This window comes from Elephantulus edwardii, unplaced genomic scaffold, assembly GCF_000299155.1.
Source record: "Elephantulus edwardii isolate Elephantulus edwardi_28Jun2011 unplaced genomic scaffold, EleEdw1.0 scaffold00003, whole genome shotgun sequence".
NCBI classification, from domain to species: domain Eukaryota; kingdom Metazoa; phylum Chordata; class Mammalia; order Macroscelidea; family Macroscelididae; genus Elephantulus; species Elephantulus edwardii.
The window spans coordinates 3,264,505-3,279,411 of record NW_006399753.1 but is presented as its reverse complement, the minus strand read 5'-3'; the positions used below and the strand labels follow the sequence as shown (position 1 = coordinate 3,279,411).

Here is a 14,907-nt window from a genome sequence, read left to right as displayed (position 1 = left end):
GTTTATGAAAATTAATAAAATATAATTATAGAAAGAAAAAAAAAAGTTTCAAACACTTGCCAAGCTAACACACCAGCTACACCCACATCTCAGACGCCATTTTCATTTCATTTACAGAATGAAATGTATTATCAAGCATCATTTTCATTTCATTTACAGAAATGCACCTAGGCTGAGTCTGATCATCAGGGTGGAAGCCCCCAGGGTTGAGTGCCCACTTTTGAAGGTGGCTGGGCCCCCGTGTCTCGGAGATCTCTGTCAAGAAGCACTGAGTGGCTGCAGTCTGCCCATATAGACTGTTTCATCATGACCTGCAGTACCTCGTTAATAAGTCCTGGGATCCCAGACTTGGTGGTCCTACGGGCTAACTCCACACCATGGCCTCCACTGGTCCTTGAGCACCCACTACAATGGCCCACAGTCACAGAACACTGACACACAGACAGACAACGCTCTCTGTTCTTTAAACAGGAGTGCAAATATCCTCTTTTCTTACGGGCAGGAATTTCTTTGGGGTAAATACTAGGAATGGCTCAGTCAATTCTGACTGGGGGCCTTTAGCAGATTAGTCCAAACTGGCTTGTACAAGTCAGTGTGCCCACACCCTGCTGTGGACGGTCCCCAAATCACACAGCTGGTCGATGGCAGGCAGCTAATTACAGTTTTGTTTCCCTCCATCAGATACATATTTTTCATTTCCTCTTCTTATCAGATTGGCTCTGGCCAGATGTCACTCCCAGCAGTTCTGTGTGCGTTTACCGAAGTGTTTACCATTGTTCCTGCCACTCTAATAAGGTTGTTTGTTTAAAAAAAATATTTTACATTGGCTTGCTTACAAAGTTTGTATACATTCTGTTTCATACAACCATTCCCATTATTTATGTTTTATAAAATTAATCACCATTGTCTAATATGTTTCCAAAACAGCCTCCTCACTTTTATTCAATTTTAACTCTTCGACTTCCCTGTCTATCTACCAGGAGAACATTTTCTAATATCTGGGGTTTTTTTCCGAAGCTGCCTCAACTTTTGAAAACAGGTAATTTATAGGTAAAGAATAAAACCAAAAGGCCAGAAGTTTGAACCCACCAGCTGCCTCCCAGGATAAGAGGACGCAGAGCTGAGGCAGGCTGCTTTCGCAAAGACCCAGCGCCTCGGGAACCAGCCCCACTCGGAACCGGCCCCACTCGGGGACCATGAGTCAGGTCAGACTCCGGGGCAAGCACTGGTATCTTCCCTGGCCTTCCACTATTAGTAATTATCTCAGTGTTAAGTTGTGTTGTCCTAATGAACTCCTTGCCAGGGAAATAATACTTACTTAAAATGCTTCTGGTCCAGCAATACCATATAATAGAAACACAACGACCTGAGACCATTTCTACATATCGCCTACACAGAGCCTCCCCCAAACCCTGGTGGTTCGGTGGAGAAGCGCTGGCCACCTCAGTATACCAGCTGCCTTCCAGGAGGAGGCAAGGCAGTCAGGAAGCTTCCCTAGAACTGTGTAATGTTCAGTGCCACTGAGTGGTCAACGTCTCCATCTTTCTTGGACCCACCATCAACACACATGGGACTAGCAGTCACAGCAAGATCAGGAGACCTCTCCAAACTCCTGGTGACCTTACATCACATAGAACGTAACCTGCCTGGTCCTGGGCCAGCCTCACAGCCACAGAGCCCAAGGGTGGCCTCTGAAGGCTCATCCACTTCACAGATGGAACCCCTCTGGGCAGTTATGTTCCCACAGGGCGGCCAGGAGCTGAACCACCTCAACGACTGCTGGTCTGACTCACTGAGCTCCCAGAGGCAGCAGAGCCCAGCAGGCACAGGGTGCTTTAATGACTACCGGCCTCTTCTGGAACCAGCCAGAAAGCCCGAGTCACGTCCACCTTTGTAAAAGCATGCTCTCGTGCTCCTTGGTGGGCAGCAGGGGGGCCACGGCTACCACCCCAATCAGAAGGCCAGAGAATGTGAGTGTGTCCTCATGCTGTCATTTAGACTCCCAGGGTAGATTCTGGGTGACAGAACCACATCAAAGTTTCTGTCCGTGGGCAGGGCAAAAACATTCAATGAGTGAAGAATGCCTGCCCAGGCTCCTGTAAGAGCATCTACATGGTGCCTACAAAGAACACAGAATACACTGTGGACTTCCAGAAGAACAAACAGATCGGCCTCAGAAGGCATACTGCCAGAATCCTCTTCAGAAGTGAGGCTAGTGACATTGCGTCTCACATACGCTGGACATGTCATCAGGAGGGACTGTCCCTGGAGAAGGATATCTTGCTGGGAAAATGGAAGGTCAGGGAAAGAGAGGAAGACTCTCAACAAGACAGACTGTCAGGGTGACCACAGCAATGGGCAGGTTGGCACAGCACGGACCACGGGCATGGGGCAGGCCTGGGCGCGCTTTGCTGTGTCCTACAAGGGGTTGCTAGAAGTCAGAGAAGACCCAGAGGCACCTAACACTGCCGTGAGCTCAGACTGACAACAGCTCAGGACAGTGAGGGAGGTGGCACAGCTTGCAGCCTGTCATTGCACGTCAGGGCAGGAAGGACTCAACGGGCACAAGAAGACGGATGCACGCATTCTCAAGAACCACAAAGAAGAGAAATTATGGCCACGAAAGAAAACAGCCAGCCTGCCCACAGGGTGTGAGGGCCTGGGAACCCGCAGAAGGGCCAGTGCGTGCCGAGGCCATCTCTGTCCAGTGGTGGGTTCTCCGTGGCTCGGGTCTACAGTGTCTCTGTAACGTTCAGCATTCTCTTGGTGTGTGGATGGAACCCCACTGTATGCGCTTACAGACAAAGGCGCTGGATCTCCCTATTTTTTCTGTCACAAAGGTTATGACTGGAAAACGCACGGCAACAAAGAGTACCCCATCCATAAAGAGACTGCTCAAAAGTAAAACTGAAAAAGGGACATATTCATGGGGAAAGAAGGGAAATTCCATCAACAGAGCCAATGGAAGCGGAGCCGTGGCCCGGCTGGCTGTGTGAGGGTCATCATAAAGAAGCAGGACGCGTAGGAACACACTTGAAACACGGGACAGAAACTGCGTGAGGGGCCAAATGGACAAGCCCATGTCAAACGTGGGCGAGGAAAATCCAGAAAGGGCTCCAGGGTGGGGATGTGCTATCAAGCAGCTCAATCCAATTACTGTCTGCAGAACACCATGTACAGCTGCTCTAAAACATGGGCTTTTTTTAATCCCCTCAAGCACATGAGAGGTATTTACCAAGATAAGCCACAGGGTTAGTCGTAAAAAAAGTCCCAATGAATTGCAAGAGGCTGAGATCATGGCCAGCATGTCCTCTCACCATAAATGAATTAACTCAGAAAGCATCAGAAAAGCACCAACAGAAAATGAACAAGAACAAAAAATGCACCGCTGCCTTCGAGTGGACGCTGACCAGACTCGCGGGGACCCTATAGGACTGTGGAGTTCGGCCCCATAACGGTTGTCTTCACGAGGCCAATTCCCAGGTTCTCCTGTGGAGCAGGGTAGGTTCAAACTGCCAACCTTCTGATTAGCACCTGAGCTAAAGGAAAAGTGCAAACCTGTGCCAAGAATTTTTGAAGAGAAAAAGAAATTCACATATCTAGACTCAAACAGAGGCTTTCACTACAGGCCCACAAGCACCACAGTCGCCCTTCTGAACTCAAGAGGATGTGGAGAGAATCCCAGAGAGAAACAAGCTGCCAAATGGGTCTGAGCAGCAACGAAGAAATCTGACAAGCCTGCAGTCTGCTTAAGAAATCAGCCTGCACACTAACACTTCCCACAGCGAGAAGCCGGGCTCAGTGCTTTGGGCTGACTTAACAGCACCAATCTCACACAGGCTCTTTCATCAAACAAAGAGGGGACCTCTTCACAGCTGGCTCTGTGCTCACACACACTCCAACATCAAAACATACTTGCATACACCTCACCACAGACAAAATAAAAGGTAAACAAAACGAAAAACAAAACCAAAAGTGACAATTACAGGGGGGGGGGAAACCCCAAAATACTATGCTAAGTCTTGACAATTCAGTAACATGTAAACAAACCACTGTAACTGAGGAGGCTGACAGCTGTGCAATGAACAAACGCAAAGTTCAGCTCTAATTCAGAAAAGAAGCCAACATGAGTCACTGGGGAGAGGGATAGATCCCATCACTTCCTCAACAGTTGTGTGGAGAAAGCATTTTGGCAAAATTCAACACCCAGTGACACTGACGTTCTCAGTAAACTGGGACAGGAAGTGCCTCCCCCTGGAAAGAGCATTCAGTTAATGTATTTTACAGAAGAAAGGCAGATTCTTTCCCACCAAGACAAAGGAGGGAGGTTTGCTTTTACTACAGAAATACTGCCATTTTTTTTACCCATTAACTGTACAGCAGTTTATAGACAATTGTAAGAAATCCATAAGAAAAGAAAGCAAGTGCTCAAACGGAAGTGAACTTAGGGGGACAGAGGTCACAGGGTATAAACAAGGCTGATAAACAAAACTCACATGCATGCATCTACCACCAACAGAAAAAGAGGGGAAAGGTAACATCTTCATTGAGATAGAATTCACATACTGTAAAATTCATCCATTTTTTTAGCATTTATTTAGAGAAAACAGACTTAGAATGGTCAAAACATGGTATATTATGAAGAACAACTATCTTACTACTGGAGGACTTCCTCTCATTTAAAACCAAAAAACTCCCTAAAATTTTAAAAATTACTACAAAATTATACCAATCAAGACAGTGAGTCACAAGACTGATGATAGGCAAATAGGTTGACTGATGTGAACAGAGAGTCCTAATGTGTGTCTGGATTTTATAAGATGCCACAGCGAGTCAATGAGGAAAGAAAACATCTTTCCTCACATTAAATTAAAAAAAAATAATCTAGAAGTCATCATGCATATAAGCCAAAACGATTCTTTCCAAGAAATATCTTTGCAGCCTTGACTGAAGTAGGCAAAGATTTCTTTGAAATAACATCAAAAGTAATAACCATTTCTTTAAAATGATAAATCAGATTTCAGCAAAACTGAGAAGCTCTGCCCATTTGAAGACACCACTAAGAAAACGTGTGGGCAACCCTTAGACTGGGAGAAAAAGACTCTTACTAGAGATTCACATCCAGAACTCATTTAAAACTCCTATATATCACTAGGTGTTGTGTTGTGGTGGTCTCTGGAGAGGGGCGACTCTGCCTCCAGGAGCCAGGGAAGCCACGCTTGGCCTTGGGTTGAAGGCAGCAGCGGCTTCAAGCCCAAAAGGGCCCTCGGGCCTGCGGCCCTCTGGCCAGTCTTTCATTGTTTTTTGTTCAGACATTCCTCTAGGTCGTGTAGCCCTGGTGTACAAGTTGCCTTCCCGCGGTCACTTGTGGTTGCTGTGAGGCTGAACACTGTGACACGGATGTGTCAAATGCATTAATGGTTGGCGACCCAATGCAGACTGAGAGTGGGGTGGAGCTCCCCGATTAAACAAGCGTGGAAGGAGGAGTGGCAGCCACTTCCATAATAGCTTGCCTCCGGAAACCCTATGAACCTGGAGAGAGGATGAAAGGCACCCAAGTGTAGAGGACTCTCCTTCATAGGGTTGCTATGAGTCGCCTGTGACTCGACAGCACTTAACAACAACAACAACAACAATAATATATCACTAACAATGGTATAAAAAACTACCCTCCAGAAAAAACCCAAAAAACCAAACCCAAACAGATGAAAGATTTCAACATTCTATTAAAAATAATACAGAAGCAGCAAAAAGGGAAAAAAAAATTATTCCCGGAATGGCTCATGTTAAGAGACAAAATCCTAGCGCTGTGGAGTCAGTTCACACTCATGGGACCTCCCCTGGATTTCTGAGGCTAGAAGTCTTAACAGGCGCCAACTGTCCCACCTTCCCCCTTAGAGTGTCTGGTGGATTAGAACTGCTGGCCTTTTGGTTAGCAGTCCAACGCATAACCCTTTAACTACCCCATCAGGGCTCCATGAAAAAATCACAAAAGGCAGCTAAACTTACTAGATAGCCAGGAAATGCAAATTAAAAGCATCCTGAGAAATTCTTACACATCTGCCACAGAGGTGACCACCAAACAGACTGAGGAGGCCAAATGTGGTCAAGGACACAAGGCTGTCAAGCTTGACCAGCAGCACAGGGACAGAGTGCCCAGCTCCAGCACCTTCAGTAACCCCTAAGCCCTTCTCGAAGGAAAACGAGACTATTTATTTCTACAAGGATTATACATAATTGCTTTAATCATAGTGGTCAGCCCAACTTCCTACCAGAAAGGAGGAAAAAAGGAAATGTGGAGCATTGCAACAATAAAATACTCTTTACAAAAAAAAAAAAAAAAAAAGGTATGTTCTTAATACACAGAGACACAGAATGTCTCCGGAAGGAGCACGAGGCTACAGAGGCAGGGCTGGCTTTCCACAAGACACACCCCGACACCCACTCTGTGCCATCTTTGCCAACACTCAGGGCTTCAGGTGGGTTCTGCCTCATTGGTTCAATCATGGCCAAGGAAGCATCACTGGAATGGACCTGAATTTTTAATGTTATGGTCAACTGGAAAGATAGCTAGAATGGGGGAAAAAACCTGTGGGTCTAATCCTTAGTGAAACTTAATCTCCTCACAGAAGAAGAGCCGTGTCTGCATACACTGATCTGCAACCAACCTGCCCATGGCAATACTGGCCCAACTGCCCTGCTAAGGGATCGCACCACCACCTGGCGCCGACCACAGTGCTGCACGCAACTCCCCAACCATGCTCTTAAAAGGGTTCCCTGGTCCACTTCCCTGAGCCACAGGAGGGCCAAACACTGTAATGGCTACACATCGTGGCCAGTGCTCGGTGGAGTTCCTGGATTGATTCATGTTTGGAATCAGGAGTGGCCCCTACACAGACGCAGACAGTTAAGAAGGTCAGAAAAAAATACCTGTTAACTCTTCGTGGGCATTTCTCTGGCTTGATGTCCAATTCATAATGGTAGATGTCAATTTTTGGAATGTCCATTTCAAAGAAATTGGCCTGTAACTTGATTGTTCTCCCGGAGGTCCCGAAGTCGGGTCTCGGTGGAGGCTTGAAGGCATATCCTTGGATGGGGGTTGATGGTGGCGCAGGAGAGGCAAGCACTGAAAGAGAACAGAGGTCAGCGTCACCGGATTACCAGGATGCTCTCCCCACCAGTGCCAAGGACGCCTGCCCTGGGGCCAGCTTGTCCCCCACTCACCAGGACCCTGTCCCCGGGACCCTCCAATGCTTCTATTGTCCAGGGTGATGCTAACATCCCTTATCTCAAACTCCTTCCCAGGTAGCCCTCCCACCCCAATCCAGACTCATGAGTCACAGAGACACCCTCTCCCCCTCCCCGCATCTGAGGGGACAGGGGTCTTGACTTCTTCTAGGGGACTGTCTCCATTGTTTCAGACTGGTGTGTGGCTGCTCAGCCCAATTCTTTGAAAAGCCAGAATTTCTTAACATGACCCTCCCCACGGCTGCTGTTTATAGATCAGGAAGTCCTAGTGCAGGGGTGCCCTGCCCCCACCACACACACCCCCTTTAAATGAAAGGCTCACAGTACATGAATTCAAGCTTTTCTCCCCATCCTGGGTCCAATCAGGGATGTTGTGATAGGCCTGGATCCTCCCCCACCCACCTACGTAACAACACATCTGGACCCTCACCTACCCACATACTCCCCACCAGTCCTCACGTCTGCCCAAGCACTGTGGAAGGTAAGTGGGGACCCCAGGGAGGCTCACTCTAAGAGTGCCTTGGTAGACGAGGAAACACGAGAGAAGATGCTACAACTCCAAGAGTTGAGAAAATAGCCCCATGTGCCTGCCACGTGTGTCCCCGTTCCAGGGGTAGTGGACAGCTCTGCCAGGGTCCACCTTGCACCCTCCAAGTCCCTGAAGCTATGGTGTCATGTCCTCTCTTCCACTCAACTCCACATCCCACAAGGAAGAAGCTTCTGCGTACGGCGTCCACACCACAGACACTCATGCCTGCCCCAGCCCCTTCTGTTCACAACAACAGGGACAGTGACCCAGTGACTGGACAGGAAAGGACGACAGGACACAAGACAAGACCCACTGGTCATTTTTTAAAAAAAAGTTGCCATCAAGTCAATTCCAACTCAGGATTCTCTGACTGTCAACCTTCACAGGAAGAGACTGCCCATCTTTTTCCCCAAGGAGTTCCTGGTGGATTTGAACCCACAACCTTTTGTTAGCAGTTCAGAATGTACTGTACTGTTACCCAGGACTCTGAATTCCAGATCAGTAAAGTTAAAAGTATGGCTTTAGAAAAACACAGCAATCCATTTGCTCAGTAAATGTGTAACTTTTTCATATATATATATACACATATACATATACATATATATACATATACATGTATACACACACAGACACTTGTTTTTGTTTTAAAGTTAGTGGAAGTTTTTAAGAACTATATGCTCCAATCCCTGTTGCTGTTCTCAAAAAGTCCTGTATTAAAACTACCATGAGCTGTTCTCACTGTTTCTGACTCAGGAACACGCAGAGGGGCCCTGCAGGACTTTCTTCTTCATAAGGTTATTAATCTCCCAGACGCAGCCATCTGGAAACCTTCAGGCCTCGCTCACTGCGATGCATGACTTCATAGATTATACATTTACAGACCTTTAACCATTCCCTTCCTCTGACGAGCACGTACCATATGCCGGGAACACTGGGTGCCGTGCCAGGAAGCAGGCTCCAGGGACCAGCTCTGCGCAGGCAGCTCACGTGCGTTCCCACAGGGCAGTGGGATTAAGTGTGCCCACGCCTGTGCTCTACGACCTGCAGAGGGGGGACAGCATTGCCTGGGCCCCGGCCCCCCAGCTCAGAGAGAATGACCGGAGCTTTGCTACACTGCCCAGCTGGCAAATGCTCCTTCGGTCAAAGGAGGGGTAGGAGGCTCCTTGCCTTCCACAAGAAGACTCAGGTTCAAATCCTGGCAGAGCAGGCCACACAGAGCCACCGACTGGCGGAGACGTGCATGTCACAGGGCTCCCAGGTCAGGAAGGAAGGCACATCCACTGTCAAAATGCAGTCAGTGGGACCCCTACGGACACCAGGCTCTGACCACCCTAGCCGATCCTGGATGCGTCACATGTCCCAGCGACCAGGGTCTAGGGTATGGCAACCAACAAGCACCTCCTCTGAGCTCCCAGGCCCCATGCCTACAGAGCTGAATCCAGTTAGAGTCCTGTCCTGAGCTATGTGACTCCTCTGAGCTCCCAGCCCCCATGCCTACAGAGCTCAATCTGGTTCCAGAGTCCTGTCCTGAGCTATGTGACCACCGTGAGGACATCAGTCCATGGCTAAGGGTAAAGCTGCTCTGGGACCCCTCCCTCAGCCCACAGCTAGACCCCAACAGGTTCACATCACTTCTGTTGCTGCCCAGCCCACTTCCTCGAAGAATGCCGCCGAGTGCCCCCCACCTCCATGCTTGCCTTGGAAACCACGAACAGCCTTATCACTAACCTGCATCAGTAAATGCGACAGGGCAGATTAGGGACTGAATTATGTCCCCAAAATGTGGCCTGTAAATGCCAATCCCTGCACCTGCAGTTATCAACCCGTTTGCGAACGGGTTTTCTTTTCTGTCAGGGAGGCAGGATGAATGGACAGTGTCTCGAATCAATCACCTTTGAGATATGAAGAGACGGGGGGGGGGGGGGCATGTGAGCAAGCAAAGATGGGAGAGATAAAGCCCCATTACATAAAGACCACCCAGGGGCCAAGGACCAGGAACCTCCCCTAGAGCGCACGGAGGTGGGGGGAGGGAGGGAGGCAGACAGAGAGACAGAGACAGCGCGGGCAGGCCTTCCCCCTCCAGCCTCCCATCAGACACCCCACCTCTGGTGGTACTTGTGGGGTTTCTGTTACTGCAGCACTCGGGACATTAGAGTGGAAAGCAGTAGTCATTTATTCATAAAATGCGTCATTTCAGAAGATGCTTCCTCCCGGCTTCTAGCTTTTAATAATGAACATAGTGACTCTTCAGGGGCAAATTACAAGCGAAAAGCCAGCGCGGTTTTCCAGGCGGGGTGGAAGTGCCCACAGGTAGGGCACACTCCATCAAACCGCTGGGCCTTTAGGTCCTCAGACACACCCCACAGTGATTTTCCTGACTTGTCCCAGGAGTGAGCTACCACACCAGGCAAGCGGATTCAAACTGGTACACAACACACGGCCTGTGTGCCACATGTGTGTCCTGACACACGCGATGACACAGCCAGAAAACACCATGCCAAGAGAGTCACAGAGGACAAGCCCTGACGCCCTGTTTAGAGGGATTCCCTGGACCAACTCGTGCACAGGGAGCAGAGGGAGCACTGGTGCCCGTGGGGGTCGGGTGGGGGCAGCCTGCTATGCCTGGACAAGGGCTGTGGGCATGGTTATGCGGCGTAGGCAAGGGACCTAACCAGATCGCGCTGTGTGTGAAACACCAGAGCAGCAAAGGTTCTGACACAGCACTGTCGCCAGGCCCCCACAAAACAGAACAAAGCCCTGCTGGCCACATGCTATCCTTGCCACCCAGCTATGTCAGAGCCCATTGCTGCAGCCACTGCACCACTCAGACCCCAGGAGGTATGTCCTGTTTCACTGACCATCTGGCTAAACAAGCAAAATGTCCTTCTCCAAGGACTGGTCCCTCTTGATAGCATGTTCAGCCTCTCCGGCCTGACACCTTACTCCCTTGTACCAGCCCACCGCAAGACCCTTGGCCACCAGGAGAGATAAAAAGGAGGGGACCCTGCCCTACCGATCCCACCAGGGCTCTGGCTAGGGGGCACGGGTTTCTAAGATATCCAGCTGGTTCTTCTCCGACACCTCCCCCATGGCCAGCATTAGGTCCACCTCCTCTACACCCCCTCCTCTACACCTGCTCCTGCGCTCCCGGGGCCACTCAAACAAGGGCCTGGGTCCCAGCCTGAGAGGGTGGAGGAGCAGGGTCCTGGTTCCTACTCAGCAGGGTCCAAGGCCCAAAGTCCAGCTGCCCCGACTCTCTGCAGCCAGTGCCAGGCAGGCCCCTGCCCCGTCCAAGCTGCTCCCTCCATGTTCTCCACCCTCTTTCTTCACAGCAAGCATCAGCTGGTCTCCCCTCCCCTGACCGCAGGCAGCACTCATGGCCACATTTCTGTGGTGACTAATGCAATGTTTTCACTCTGAGCTACTTCTGGTCCTTCCTTGTCTAGGTCTCCGGGGCCCAGGAGCGTGGGTGAGGAATCACTGGAGGACCGTAGTGGGGACCTCCTGTCCCCGTCATTAATTCTGGCTGAGTGAACTTGAGATGAGGCCAGCGGCAAGCACTGAGCCCTGAGCCTGGGGTCCTTGAAGTACGGGGCTCACGTCTGGAGCCATGAGTGAGAGGGGGCTGCAATCTGTCCATGAGCAGGACTCAAACCCCTGACCTTTCAGCTAGGTGCTGAGCCCTTTGCCACTCGGTCGCCAGGGGTCCTGCAGGCAAACAACACTGGTTTGAACACAAGCCCTTAATCTTAAGGGCAACAAGCAATGGCACACAACAGTAAGTGCTGGATGCAAAGTATCAGTTCTCATCTACGTTACTTGGAACTGGGGTCTTCCCGAGACTCCCCCTCTCCTAACTGGCACTGGAAGAGAGAGGACACGTCTCTGCTGGCGGGTAAGGGCAGAACAAGTTCCTCTCACTTGTTCTGAAGGTGCACGTTCCAGAGGCAGGGTCTCCACCACAGTGACAGTGTCAAGCTTGATTAAGACCCTTCAGACAGGCAGGCTGAACCCCGGGCCCTTCCTTTCACACATGCTGTCACCCATCTTGGAGCCACCTCTCCATGCACCCACTGAGGCAGAAGTCCTCTTACTCCAGGCTGAGTGCACGTCATCTGTGACCTTGGGTGGGAGGACACATCTTTCCATTCAGTAACTGCTACCTCAAACATCTCCACCCAAAGATGTCCATCAGACTACAGCAAATAGAGCAGAGCTCAGGGCTCAGCGGACTGTACGGACACCCTAAAGTCCGACCCCAGACGGCACAGTACACTGCCCCCACACGGTTTCTGGGGCTCTGATTCTAGAGAAGTGGCTGCATTCTATCCTGATGAAGCCACTGCTGGTTTCAAACTGCAGACGGTTGCGTGTCTCACCCACCGCGAGGCAGGAGCTGGTCGGATTGTGCGTAACATGCAGCAAACACGTCAGGGTTTCAAATCGCAGTGACTGCAGGCTCAGCCCTCAGTGTGGTGAGCAGTCAGCTCTCGTCACACACATACACACTGAGGGCTCAGACATCTGTGACATCATGACAGGAGACCATGACGCACTGCCCTCGGCTTCTGGCCCAAAGGGTGACTATTCTAAGCATTCCCACTCCTCATCCCAAGAGGTGAGGAAACGCCATGGAGGGCTTCCAAGGGGGCACAGCCTGAAACCCCACAACACCTGGGTGTCAGGCAAGCTGGGGCGGAGGGTAGTAGCACCATCACACACTTCAAGACATGGGACCGGACGTGGGATGCAAGCTCATGGGAATCAGGGGAATCTGATCTTAATTACAGAGAATTTTCAGTAATCAGCTCATTTTATCAGGCTGACCACAAAACCCAACAGCGCACGTGGGTGCCTGGGAGGTTGGAATCAAGCTGGTAACTGGTTTGGTCTGTTTCAGCAGCTGCTTTGTCATTGCTGTAAATTCTGTTTTGTGTCCTGCAAACCACTAACACAGGACAGACCAGATCCATGGCAAACTCCAGAGAATGGGAAAGGGGTCCGTGGTCCCCTAAGTTTACTTGCCTTCACACTAAGAGGAGGAGGCCTCACTTATCTCTAAAAGCAAGAAAAAAATGCCATGGAAACCTGTGCACAATATCTACTGCAGTTCTTGGGGGGGCGGGGGGGCTCTGATGTCCCTCCCCCAGGGTCTGGGGCAGCTGAGGGAGCCGAGGATGCTGTACTGCGCACGCGCAACTAAGGTGCAGTATCCCGCTGCCATGGCAACCAGCTCTTGAGCTTCTTGCACATCTCGCTGACTGGCCTTGGACCTGGCTGAGTTTGGCACCAGCAATCAACCAGCCTGATGATCCCCACCACCAACGCTGTCCCCCTCACACGTCCTGGGGTCAATCAGTGCAGCAGGGCGCAGTCCCCAAGCCTCCACCTTCGCTGCACCCTGCCCACTCACTGCCACACTGGGGTGTCACTGCAGACTGGCACTGCTCAGGGACACTGTCCAGAGCTGCAGCTTACTTCCCAAGTATTTGAGCACAAGAAACGGCATTTTCAGAACAAGGTTGCAGACTGGCTTATGCACACAGCCCAGGGGAGTAACCAAGATCTCAGCTGGCGGCTTTCATCACCCCAGCCCCCTCAGACTGCCTCTATTCAAACTTGTTATTTAGTAACAGGGACTGATAGAAAAGGTCTCTCCAGCATCTTTGGCCAGAGGTGGCGCGTGACAACGCACAGATTTGGAGCCAAAGAGGCTTGGAAGGGGAGGGGGAGGGGCCGCTCGCCCATCCCCCTCCATGCTCTGAGTCATGGCTGAGCCACAACGAGGCTGAGCTGGGGACATGACGCCAGGCGAGACCTGTCTGGGCGCGGTGGAGCTGCGGGAAGGAGGCTTAATGAAAATGAGAAGAGACAGACCCCCCATTTCCCAGAAGCATCAGGCCTGCCTGTCAGCAGAACGCCTGTCACACTGTACAAGATGCTGTGAGGTGACGTGGACTCGGTTCAGACCTGAGCAACCCCTTGCACAACTGAACAGGAGGGTGAGGCCAGTGCCATCTTCATAAGCACGGATGCTCCAGGCCACTGGTGCAGCCCTGCCAGTCCACCTTGTTGGAAGTCTTCCTCTTTTCCCCCAACCACCAAGTCTGACCTCCTCCTCAAGGAAGCAGCCCCTCCTGACAGCATGTCCTGGAGCCAGTCTCCCTCCCGGTGTCCAGGGAGCACTCTGGCTGTATTCCTTCCCAGACAAACTCCGTCCTTCTTGGCAGTCCAGGCCATATTCAATACTCTTTCTTTCCCTTGAAATTTTATTTACTTTGTTTTTATTGAGAATATGCACAGCAATTTAATAGCTTCTGCACGTCCAAGCTGGCGACACTGATGACATTCAAGCCACACAATCATTCTCACCTTCTTAGTCTGAGCTGAAGGGGCTCTGGGTGTGGCTGAGGCATCTGGCTGGTAATGAAAAGGTTGGCAGTTTGAACCCACTAGGCACCCCACAGGAGAAAAAAACAAGGCAGCCTGCGTCCACAAAGATTTAGGGCCTTGAGAGCCCTGTGGGATGGCTCTCCTGTCCTGTGGGGCCAGTATGAGTTGGAATTTATTCAGCGCCGATGAGTTTATTTTTGCATTATCCCTTTTCCCATTAACAGAACCTCACTAAGTTCCTCCAGAAAGTCTACAGCACTAAGGATCTGAAATGCTCCTCTCCATCCCCCCTCCCTTTTGACTAGAATTCTTCTATGGAATTTATCAAAATGTTCAGTAATGGTGGCTGGGTTTCATCTACTATTTGGTTCCGGCTTCATGCAAAAGGAGGCAGGTGTTCCTGGAGGCAATTAGTCTCCTATCCCACATTCTTCTTCTGTTCCCAACTTTTCTCCTTTCTCGGCTGCTCCAGGTTAACAGAGAGATCAACTGTTGTGCCTTGGGTGGCTGCTAACAAGCTTTGAGACCCCAGGGTTTAGGAGCTGGAGAAACGGCATTAAATATGTTGTTAAAGGCCAAGTGACCCTAAACCCTCAAACCAAGGGACCAGATCCCATGAGGTTTTGATTGTACCTAGTTTGTACATTCAACATTCCAGTTACGAATGGATATTTGCAGCTGCTTCTCCTCGTTTTGAGTCTTGCCACATCAGCAAATACATGCGGGGCCTTCACTGG

General features: G+C 50.5%; 1 protein-coding gene across 1 annotated transcript in view; it reads right to left on the bottom strand.

Moving 5' to 3' along the window:
• AGO2 (argonaute RISC catalytic component 2) overlaps positions 1 to 7,118 on the bottom strand; it is a 31,725-nt gene extending 24,607 nt beyond the window's left edge. The window contains exon 1 of the mRNA XM_006879265.1: positions 6,931 to 7,118. Within this exon, the coding sequence (XP_006879327.1) occupies positions 6,931 to 7,007 (77 nt within the window). The 5' untranslated portion in view covers positions 7,008 to 7,118. The remainder of the gene's footprint in view (positions 1 to 6,930) is intronic.
• Positions 7,119 to 14,907: the final 7,789 nt, after the last annotated feature.